The sequence below is a fragment of the Pleurodeles waltl genome, chromosome 9 (assembly GCF_031143425.1).
Source record: "Pleurodeles waltl isolate 20211129_DDA chromosome 9, aPleWal1.hap1.20221129, whole genome shotgun sequence".
Classification (NCBI taxonomy): Eukaryota; Metazoa; Chordata; class Amphibia; order Caudata; family Salamandridae; genus Pleurodeles; species Pleurodeles waltl.
The window spans coordinates 1,084,816,381-1,084,828,446 of NC_090448.1; the positions used below are offsets into that span (position 1 = coordinate 1,084,816,381).

The window sequence follows — 12,066 nt, forward strand, 5'->3', positions numbered from 1 at the left end:
AAGACACCCAATACACATTCAGTCTCTCACCCAGGTCTTATTTACAGTTTCCAAAAGCGATGGCGGGAATGTATTATTTTAGCTCTCATCCTTTATGTCTTCATTCAGACTTTCCTCTTATCCCCCCACCACTTTATTCCACTCAAACTGATGTTTGCAAATAAGAAAAAAAACAATGCACCAAATGCTGTAGTACGCTTGTAATCCTCTAGAGGAGCAAAAAACATTAAATGATGTCCTTCTCAACAACTATGAGACCCGTAAATCTGTCATCATCACTAATACAATTCTCCTAAAAAGCTAAAGCTAAATGGAAGGTATGATTAACGGGGGTGTCAATTGTGGCCATCCACAAAATATAAAAAGAGTGAAATTCACAAGCTAAGGTAGTACCAGAACTTTATCCCAAAGGTCTGTCATACTCACATAGTGGCTAATTTAGAGTTTTTCAGGCAACTCGCTGGTCCGCTAGGGTGGTGGAGGACATTACATCTGCCATTCTCGTGGACTACTGCTCATCATATGCAGAGACCAATGCTGTCCCAATCGTGATCTCTTTGCTTTTAGAGGAATTGCAGTCACACGGTTCCTCTAAAGGCACTGCAAGTTTGCTGCTCAGCCACTGTTTTTAAGGCAGCTGCATAATCAACATTTTTCTTTTGCCAAAAACAAACTCCCAAAGGATTTGTTTTTTTTCCCCCAGAAGTGATGAAAACAAAACCATCTGCTCTAAGTAGAGCAGGCAGTCTCATGTTCTTTCTCCAACGATCCTACTACATCGACCTCTCAAATTAAGCTTTCTGATTGGGCAGAACAGGCGGGGGCCCTCACCATGGAAAGATTTTGGGCCATCCACGTTTAACAGATGGACTTAGGGTTTGATGGACAATGTACTCAGCCGCATGTGTACTCTGCTCACCAAAATCTAAAACAGCATTTTGCTTGTAATCCCATGACTTAATGCTTTTTTCCCTAAGATTTGTGCAAATTGCATTTCCCTCTTTGTCAATGCTGTTCATCATTTTGCTGACACTGGCCAATCAGTTATTAAGATATGCACTATAAATGATAGTTTTAGCATTTGTTACAAAGGGCACAGTAGATTTGCCTCGCATTTTAAATACTTTTTGGTCATGACTGTGGGCAGACTGACAAACTGGTTTAGAGCTATCAGTTAATTGCTTGCTTGGGAAATAGAAGAAAACATCTCAAAATGATTAAAAACATATTTAGGAGTAATGAATTCAAAGTACTTCTTTTCAGATAGATTAAAATATCTTACGAATGAGGCATCATGAAATCCAGAAAAGATCTTGCCTCTTATGTGGCGTTTGTCTTATATCAAGGCACAGGTGTTGAATACTATGCTTACCTGTTTTACCAGCCCCTTGTGGATGCTGGTGAGACTATTCATAAGGAAAAGAAGAGACGTGAGAAATGGGAAAGGCGACTTGGAGCCAGCCACGTTCATTGGGGGTTTCCCACCAATGCAGCTCAAGGACACAATGCTGGCAACGGATTCTGGGGCTGGAGTGCAGGAGAGCTTGTTACAGACAGCTGAGCAAGGCCTATGGAGAAGGCAAAGAGAAGAAAAGTAAAAGGACAAAGTTGTAATATTTTTTACAAACTTAAGCAACAAGACAATCAGTGAAAAAGGAAACATATCAAGCAGTGAAGAGCTACTCTAGGAACGTAGGGGAGTCACATCATATCTATTGAGTGTTTGCTCATAACCAGGGGTTGGCATACCAAACGTGGGTGATCAGGTTTCTCGGCAAAGCAATGGGCCAACCAACCAAGCAAAAGTAGAAGGCAACAGCAGTTTAAAATGTACAGAAGCATTTTCTGGACTAAGTAAAGTAGTATTTATTGTTAGAGTCTGAATGCAAAGCATATGTTCATATGTTAGTGTCTGCTTCCTATGCACAGATGTCTGGATGTGGGGCCTATGATATTCTTTTCCAAATGCAGTCTGATGTGTATTCGGTCTATGTGGAAAAGAAGATTCAGTGCTGCAGGTGATGAGCTGTTTAGTTGCCCGATCAGGAGTTTATCTGGAAGCAATGTGCATGTGTGACCTTTCAAAAGCTGGATCTCCATGACTCAGGAATGTGCATGAGCAGATGTCTGAAAATCGTACTTATGTGTATTCGATACAATAACAAGGGCCACTCAAGCACAAGTTGTATTTGGAGGTTAATGTGCATGCTTGTATGTATAGCAGACGCAAGGATGAGCACTGGCACATCAGGGTTAGCTGGAGTCTTCAACCGAACACATCTGTTACCTTCTAATCTCACGCAGAAGCCGGGTGGGTGGCATGTGAATCTATAAAAGAGGCACCTGCGTATTTATTGTTACCTATACTGAAGTTTTTCTTCAATAACCAATATTTAATTCACAAGCTGTGTACAGACTTCAGAGGTGCAGCAGCAGCAGGAGGAAAGTGTGATGATGGAGTGGTTGTAGTTAGGTTCCACAATACAGTCTGTCGAACCACTGGTTGTTTTCATGCATGAACATGCGAGCAGTAAAAACAGAAGTGCTAAAAGTAATCCCGGATCAGGTCTGCACTCTCTGCGAACAGAAATGTTTTCACAAAACCACAACTGATCATTATATTGGTTGATTTTGCTTGTGGCTGAAATGTGAGATGGCGTGCTTGCAGCAATTTACTATCCATTTTGCAGTTTCAATGTTTGTAAGTGGATTACTCTGTTGCTGGTCATTAATTTCAATGTATAAAATGTTAGTATTTATCTTGGTTTTGTCCAGAAACAGACACATGCTCTCTAAGTATCTAATGCCTGGAGTGATGTCTCTGCTAGTTATTGCAGAATTATGTTGGTAGGCCAACTGATTAATTGGCATGAATCACTTTTAGTAGAAAAGATAGATGTGTTCTGAGAACCATATTTATCTTCTGTATGAGGATGGACTCTTTTCTACGTAGCGTAACTCACTCTCTGTAAAGCTGAAGTGCTGATTACGAATGCCACTTGAGACAAAAGTTCTTTGACAGTGCACCTATAACTCATCTCAAAAGGTGACACAATAATTCAATTAGTATTGTGATTTTAAGGTAAAGCCTGAATTATCCTCGAAAACCTAGGCTAAAATACACAGGTGTCATATAGATGGTTACCTAAAGGATTCATTAAACCATGCTGCACCTACGTTTCACAATAATGCCCATGTAATTACTGCCAGGTGCAAAATAGCTGTTTGCAAAGTAACATTTGAGTAATTCACTAATCAGTCCTTTGTTACTACTATGGGTATGGTTATCAGTGTCTTATAAAATAAAGCCAGAACACAATACACAGTAAAATGTACATAATTCACAAATGGCCTAAGTGCCTAATTAATCCCTTAGGGAGACTTCTATCTGACACAATGTATTAGTAAGCACCACAGTAAAATTGTTGATGGAAGTTTTGAAACCCTTAAGTGTCCTGACAAAAAGTAATTTTGACGACGGGGCCTAGAATAGAGAAACCAGCACACCATTCTTCAAATAGGTTGATTGGTCTGCTTTTGACACCTGCAATGATCTTTCATTTCTCATTACAAACAAATACAATTAAACCTCAGCCACCGCTGCCTAATTATTTGTTATATCCTTCTGTCCGCAGTACACAGCACATTTTTTCCACATTGCTATGTAACATCATAACATATCCTTTTCATAAGATGGTTTGCTTCCTCAGGCACATACCTATACCTCTGCAGTAGATTTATTTTCACCACTCAACCTCAAAATTAAAGTGGCTAAGTCAGCAGGTTCTACCATACTGACAGACATCAGTGAAAAATTCTTTATGATTCTATTTAGCCGCAGATTCCTTACTTTACGATTATTCCAGGTGTCAGACTACATCAGGAAATGTTTTCGTGAACAGTACACCTGTGCACCAGTAGGTGGTGTTGTTCGGCTGTGTGTGGCATCGTTGGCACTGTCCACCCCAGAGGTGACGTGCACAGTGTCTATATAGGCACCACCCCAGCATGCTGATGTCAGTTTCTTTTCACGACTTTCCACGTCACAAGTGCGGAACCACAAACACCACTGACCACTGGTGTGGAAATCTAGGGCCCTGAAAGTGAAAAAACCCTTTCCCTAGAAATCTGTTTGCAGAGCAGGGAGGATGGGTGGTTCAGTAGGAAATATGCGGCAAGACAGAGTCTCAAACAGATAAGGCATCACCAAAGGTATGTAACTTGTTCATCTGATAGACTTCTAGCTGCAGATTCCTTACTTTAGAATAGATATCCAAGCAATACCTCCCCAAAAGGTGTGCCTGTGAAACTGCTTCACACTAAAAAGTTCTGCAACACCGAAGAGCAATGTGCCCTTCCAGACAGACCTGACTGTCCAGGCACTAGTGCTTAGTGAAGTTGTGCAGAGAAGTACACATTGCTGCCGGGCAGATGTCCAGGACCAGAACTCCACAAGCTAACGCAGTGGTTGCAACCTTAGCTTTGGTGGAATGAGCATGCAAACCCTCAGGGGGTTGCATCGTGGCCAGTGCGTAGCAGATTCTAATGCAGAAAACGACCCCTTTCTTCGCTCCCACATACCCCACGAATAGCTGGTCATCCACCTGGAACTCTTTTGTGCGATCAAGGTAGAAAGACAATGCTCATTTTGGGTCCTAAGGATGCAGGGGAGAGTAAAAGGTAGGTAGGGTGATGGACTGGCCTACATGACACGGAGTGACAACTTTCATCAGGAAGGAAGCTCTAGTGCAAAGAACCAGCTTGTTTGGGTAAGATGTTTATGTTCAGAGGCTCATACGACAAAGCCTGGAGTTCACTTCGCCTCTGGGCAGATGTTACTGCAACTAGGAAGGCCGTCTTGATGGTAAGGAGCCTGAGAATACAGTTGTGTAGTGTCTCAAAAACAGCACAATTCAGAAAGGTGAGTCCTAGATTGAAGTCCCACTGAGGCATGATGAAGGGTATAGGTGGAAACATATGTTGAAGATCTTTCAAAAACATATTTACAAAAGGGGATTTGAACAGTGATGGCGGATATGGCAACCGCAGAAAGGCTGCAATGGCAGAAAGATAGCCTTTTAAGGTGCCCAAGGGCGAGACTTGCTGGGCAAAATAATAAGTTAATACAACGGCCTGAGAAAGGGGAAGAGAAAGGGTGTTGACTTGCTTTTCTGGAACTTTCCCCAGCGACAGGCGTATATCGTCTTTGTGGAAGGAGGTCTGGCTGCCAAGATAACATTGCAGACTTCAGTCGAAAGATGTCACCGCTCAATCTCCATGCATGAAGGCAGAGTGTTACCAGGTTTGGGTGGAGAACCCTTTCCTGCAGCTGCGACAGGAGATCCTCCCGGAGAGGCAGCCTGATCGGAGGATCGATGGTAAAGGCTGAATAGATCAGGATACCAAACTCTCCAAGTCCAGTCCAGAACCACAAGGATAACTTGGACCCGGTCATTACTGATCTTCTTGAGAACTCTGGACAGGAGTGGTATGGGCGGGGCGAACATAAGGCCTGAGCTGCGCTTGAAACAAAAAGCATTTCAGAGCAGGAGCTGCCTCGTAAGCTGCAGTGCGCAGAAGTGTTGACATTGAGCCTTCTCGACAGTGGTGAACAGATCTAACCAAGCTTCTCCCCAGTGTTGAAAGAGACCTCACACCACCTCCAGATGGAGATGCATTTTGTGATCTGCTAGGTATCTTCAGCTGAGCTTGTCTGACCTGGAGTTCAGAAAGCCCATCCGGTGTTCAACCAACAAGCCTCTTGACAAAGGGTTCACGACCCCACCCCGCCTTGTTTGCTGCAGTACCAGATGGTGGTGGTGTTGTCTGTGAACACCTGAACTAGCCGTCCCTTGATGGAGGGTAGAAGGCTTTCAATGCCAGTCGGATCGGCCAGAGCTCCAGTAGATTGATGTGGAGTCTAGATTCCACCGGAGGCCAGAGGACTCTGATCTCCACCTCTCCCAGAAAGACACCCCATTCCAGGAGTGACACACCTGTCACTACTGACAGATCTGTATGGGGAAGAGAGAGGAGTCTGCCGCTGACCTAATCGTGGTTCGTTAACCACCACTGCTGATCTTTTGCAGTTCTCTCCAGTATCTGGACCATGTCGAAGAGATTCCCCTGATGCTACGCCCCTAGAAACTTCAGGTCCCACTGCAGAGACCACATATGCCAGTGGGCATGTGTCACAAGCAGGATACAGGAGGCCCTGAGGCCTAGCAGCCTCAGAGTCAGTCCCACCGAAACCCAGGATAGAGGCTGAAACATCGGTATCATAGCCTGAAATCCTAGACTTGTCATTCAGGAGGATAAGTACAAAACTGCACCGTGTCTACAACAGCTCCGCTGAAAAGGAGCGCCTGAAAGAAGTCAGGTGTGACTTTGGCACATTGATGGTGAACCCTTGCAAGTGTAAGAGGTCCACTGTTGTTTGCAGGTAGTAGAAGACTTCAACAGCCAATCACTGAGACAGAGGAAGGGGAGATAGAGATAGAATGGATCCCTGATCTATCTAGATGAGCTGCAACCAGCGCCATCACCTTGGTGAACACCCTAAAGGCACTGGTAATGTTGAATGGGAGCATGGCGAATTGAAAGTGCTCTTGGCCACCAACCACAAGTAATGTCTGTGGGCAGGCAAGACCAGAATGCGGAAGTATGCATCCTGCAAGTCCAACGCTACAAACCAGTCTCCAGGGTCGAGGACAGACAGAACTTGTGCGAATAGTTACAGGAAGAAATTGAGAGGGCGCAGATCTAGGATAAGATAGGATGAAGGCTTCCATCCATTTTGGGCACAAGAAAGTAGTAGCAATAACAACCAGAACATACTTCTGGTGTCAGATCCTCCTCATGGCTCCCTTGGTCAAGAGAGCCGCCACTTACTGGTGGATTAAGGCAAGATGGTCCTCAATCAGCCTGTCACAAGAGGGTGGCATGGATGGAAGGTAAGTCACGAAAGAGAGGGAGTAGCCCCTTCAGATAACCTGGTGAACACAGCGGTCCGATGTTATCGACCTCCAAGTGGTACCGGTGATGGCGTATGCTGCCTCTCAATTGTTGCCCGTGATGGCTGGAGGGCGAACTAAAGAGCTTTGGAGGCTGCCAAGGAGGTGGTGGACTGGCCCGACCTCTGGCTGCCCGACTCACTGACTGAGGAGCTTGCGTGCCGTGGTGTCAGGGTGAACTGGGGTTGGTGGTGGACCATTGAAAGGCCCAAGGACCTGACCGTAGCTCTGCTATCCTTGAAGCACTACCCTACTGTGTCTGCCTTGTCCGGAAGAAACAGGTGACATCAAAGGGCATGTCCATAGGTGAAGCTTGGAGATCCTCTGAAAAGCCAGTCATCCTCATGCAACCCAGGAAGAAATCACTCTTCCTAGTGAGTAGGTCATGTTCAACCCAGAACGGTTTGTGAACTTTGCTACATCTCTCCAGTCTGCCATATCTTGGGAGAGGATGGCCTGGACTTACTCTAGGATGATGGACAGCACCTGGGCAACCGAATCCCAAAGTGTATGGGAGTAATGGCCCAAAGGCACCCAGTGTTTACAGACCATAGTGCCAGGCTGGCGGAAGAAAACATTTTCTTGCCTAAGGTGCCCAGCCTCTTCTGGTGGGGTGGATGGGAATGCGCAAAGGAATTACACAGGATGTGGAGGTTTGGACCAAGCTCTCTGGGGTAGTGTGTTGTGTGAGGAAACTGGGGTCCCACAGAACGGGGCAATGGTGGCAAGCAATTGTCCTGCTGACAGAAGCCCCTGTACAGGTCTTGGTCAAGGCCCGAGCAGGACATCTATAAGGGCTTCATTAAATGGAAGAAGTGGGTCTGAAGGGGTAAATCCCGGCTCAAACAGCTCTGTCAAGACATTAGTCTTGACTTCTACTGAGGGCAGGCTAAGGTTCAGGACCTCAGACATCATTCTCACCACCATAGCAAAAGAGACTCCCTTTCTCCATAGGCACATTAGGAGGAGAGACCATGGCAGTATCTGGGAAGGTGTCCAGTCCATTGGCATCCACCAGTTTCTCACACCAGTTCATTTTGGGGGTCTAGGGGCAGGTATTCCTCAGAGTCCAGTGGTCCTTCCCAATCTTCCTCAAGTCCTAGCCCATAGGAATAGGGCTCTGGCTCCAGTTTGGAGGGTATGGTTCCAGTCGGCGCCAGAGTCGGCATTGGTCAACGCCCCTCTGGCACACTTTCGGAGTGTGGGTTGAGAATGGGGATGACTCCGAAGGAGGGTGCTGGCATCGGGGAAGGTGGAGGTGGTATGACGGGAACCAGTCTGGATCCATCAAGGGGCCTGACTGGTGCCCGGGGCGGAATAGCAAGCCACGGGCCCCAAAAGCGCTCCACAGGGACAGACCACCTAAATATGAGGTGCACAGCCTCATAAAATTCTTGGAGTGGGGTGGGAGTTGCTCCAGCTCCCGGAAACTCACGGAGGCGGTTAAGGTGCAGGCTAAACCTCGAGTGACTAGTCTTGTCAGAAGACTTCAACGGATATGGCAAAGTCAAAGACCTCTTCGAATTCTTACTCTTCTTTTTCTAGTGGGTCTTACCGGAGGACAAATTCAACTGTGACAGAGATCGTTAGGGCCGCAACCGATTCCGGGACCTTCCTCTCAACTGGGATCGAGACCGTTGTGGTGTTACACATTGATCAGCAAGGAGCTTGAGGAAGCGCTCCTTCAAGGCCATGGGGTGCATGGCACAACATTTGACGCAGGTCTTGGCGTTGTGGTCGTGCTCAAGATACCAGAGGCAGACAAGGTGTGTGTCTATCACTAACATTTTCCGGTGACAAGCGCATCAGGGCTTGAAGCCATCCTTCCTTGTGGACATCCAGGAGCTAAATCTAAAAAAAAAAAAAAACACTGACATAAGTTGAAAAAAGGTCAGTCATAAAATGGTTGGGGGTAGTTCTCTGGACCTGCGTTGACTAGTGTGAAAAGAAAAAGAACTGACATCAGTATACTGGTGTGACGTCTATATGGGCACCGCGCGTCACTTCTGGCACGGACAACACCACAAAAAGCTGAATTACTACATCTACTGGCGTGCAGGAGTACTGTTCAGGAAACATTTTCCAGATCCAATCTGACATCTAGGGATAATTCTAAAGTAAGTATCTGTGGCTAGAAGTCTCTATCAGATCATAGGAGAAAAGAAGTATGCTTATCTCCTAAATGTTAATACAATCAGATTGTTACCAATTAAAGACCAAAGCACTTGTAGTAAAAAAGGATAGGCAAAGTGTTTTGACAGTGCATTCCTCTTGGAATGAGTGTGTTTAAATGCTCCGATACATAACCTCAATGTTTATTTCTTTTGTCACAGTGATGCTTTTCACTTGTGAAATACTGCATCTATCAATGTTTGAAATATCAGGCAGCTATGCATAAATTGGCACAACCTGCAATATGTGCATGGGTGTTGTTTTCACTCAGGACATGCTCTGCAAGCTTGGAGTTACCATTGGCCCTCTTATTGTATGAAGTACCACATTGCAATAGTGTTTCCCACCTATGTCATCACAACCAAGCTGGTAGCTGTAACGTGAAAAGCCACTAACAGTTCTATTGTCTTCAGCAGAAGTGCACTGCCTGACTGCCTGAAAAGTTTTCAAATCGAGCATTCATTGGTCATTGTTTGAACTCCCTTTCATGGATCAACTTTGACCCAAGGCCAATGTAGAATTGTCAGGCCTGCTACATAGAGTTTCATATGCTTTAAAGTCCAACTGTACTGTACTGGAATGTATTATATTGTACAATGACTAGTCTTCTAAGTGTTTTAATCATCTTAAGAGAACATGACATTGCCACTGAAGTTGGTGCTTGATCAACTTCCTGTTACTTCATGATCGTCTTTGTACAATCTTCCATGAAAGATCCCAGAAATCCTCTTCAACATCCTTGTATTAGGAATCAAAGGATCTGGGTCTGCTCACCCTGGGTAGCTTTCACAAAGAAAAACAACAACAAAAACATATCCAGCTGCTGTTCTGCATGTTAACTAATGCTTCTCTTTTCTTATCTCTTTAGCAGAAAATGATGCACTGAGGTATTAGAACTGGTGTTCCCATGATTTTTAAGTAAGTAAAAAATATACACATTGGCAAACCTATTTTTTCTCATACTTAAACATACTTAAGGGTGCTCTGGGTCAGTCCCATGATTGGAAAACTTTGTGGTCCACCTCAGTTGTCATCTCTTGATTTAACAGCTTTCCTCCCTATTCTTGTGTTTGTCCCACAAGCATTTCAGGCTCACAGCATTCTAATTAGAGAAGCTGTATCCTTCCATGGCATTCTTGAGGGTACTATTTTATTCTATGTACTTAGCACTCTTTAACTAAGCCCTCAACCTACGTGCATGCTCTCTTTTTGTTACCCACTACCCCCAATGCTCCAACACCCCTGCTCTCAGTCCCACTTCTCATTTCGCAATTTGGTGAAGACTGTGCTTTATCAACTTGGTCACTGAAGATGTACTTATGATAAATTAAATTTTTTTATTTAGCAAAAACAAGATGTCTCCCGAGCACAATCTATATATTGTTGAATTGCCCACAGGAAGTCAGTGTATAAATAATCACGCTGCAAAATTGTGTTCCTGAAGAAAAAAAACTGCACAATGGATTGCAGTTAGGAAAAACAGCTATGCCCCCTAGTGGGGGATGCCACTACTGTTTGGTATTCGGGTACCGAGGGGATACACTGGACGGTACATGGGATCCTCGATAAAGGCTTGGAAGCTGAAATCAGTGTCTTCACATTTGTATTTGGTAACTGATCTTGACAAACTAACCTCTCACTAATAGACCTTGTAAGGTTTTTGATAGGTATAAATAACATCCAAAAGTTGAGCATCTCTCTGTAAAACATATTGTAACATCTCACATTCTCCAGGCTCGTTGTTCGTATCTATCTGCAATGCATTATCTGTTCACTTTTGAAAATTTGCTAGCTTGACAAGGTAGATGTATGCTAAACTTTGCTGATCCCCGCCCTTTATAGTCTGTACACTTTTTATTGTAAAATACACACATGCACACCTTAATTCTTTGCTGTCAATGCTAACCAAGATTTGTATTTATACCTCAATCAGCCATCTTCCAGTGCTCAGAGTAGATTGTTATGCACTCTATATCCTCAAAACACTTGTCATCTTTCCTCATTATACATTAGATCCCCATTCAAAGCAACATTAAATCTAGGGGTATTTGCTGAAAACATACATTAAAACATCTAAAAAGGTGCACTGGTCAGAGTATGGCATATAGATGCCCATGATTTGCATCCATAATCACAATTCTCCAACTGATTTCTATTTTCACACTGGTACAAATGCTAGGAGAGTATATTATGCATCACTGAAAGGTCTTTCAATAATCTGTGTCAACATTATGGGCCTGATTACAACTTTGGAGGAGGTGTTAATCCATCGCAAATGTGACAGATATACCACCAGCCGTATTACGAGTTCCATAGGATATAATGGACTCGTAATACGGCTGGTGGTATATCCGTCACTTTACCGTCACTTTTGGGACAGATTAACACCTCCTCCAAAGTTGTAATCAGGCCCTATATGTTCTAATGGGGTACATGTTACTAGCATTTAAAAGATCCCTCATATAGAACATATCAATAGCACATCAATATGAAATAAAATATATCACTTAATAATTTTACTATAGTCTTACTTTAGGAGTTCCCACATGATCAGGATCGGTGGCTGACGCAGAAGAGGCAGTAGCACTTCCGATGCCAATCTCTCAGCATCTTCAACATATTCTATGGGATTCAAAAATGGCTGAAGAAGGTGAACAAAAAGAAGAGTGTCTGTAAGACCCAAAATAGTGAAAAACATCACCAAATAACAGACACAAACGGAGACAGTGATTGCACACTCTTCTATTTGATCTAAGTCTTTATTGAGGATGCTAATACCAATTTCATTATATTCACTTGCATATGGATTTTGGTAGTAAGATAGAAACTTTTTCATACTATAAATACAAAACATTAGTTTTATGTGTGACCTCTTAAACAC

The 12,066-nt window shown here is 44.0% G+C and overlaps 1 protein-coding gene across 3 annotated transcripts in view; it reads right to left on the bottom strand.

Moving 5' to 3' along the window:
• RPAP1 (RNA polymerase II associated protein 1) overlaps positions 1 to 12,066 on the bottom strand; it is a 251,935-nt gene that overhangs the window by 42,170 nt on the left and 197,699 nt on the right. For all 3 annotated transcript variants that reach the window (XM_069208759.1, XM_069208760.1, XM_069208758.1), the window contains exons 18-19: positions 11,717 to 11,826; positions 1,373 to 1,568 (exon numbers count right to left, since the gene is read on the bottom strand). In XM_069208759.1, coding sequence (XP_069064860.1) covers positions 1,373 to 1,568; positions 11,717 to 11,826 — 306 coding nt within the window. The remainder of the gene's footprint in view (positions 1 to 1,372; positions 1,569 to 11,716; positions 11,827 to 12,066) is intronic.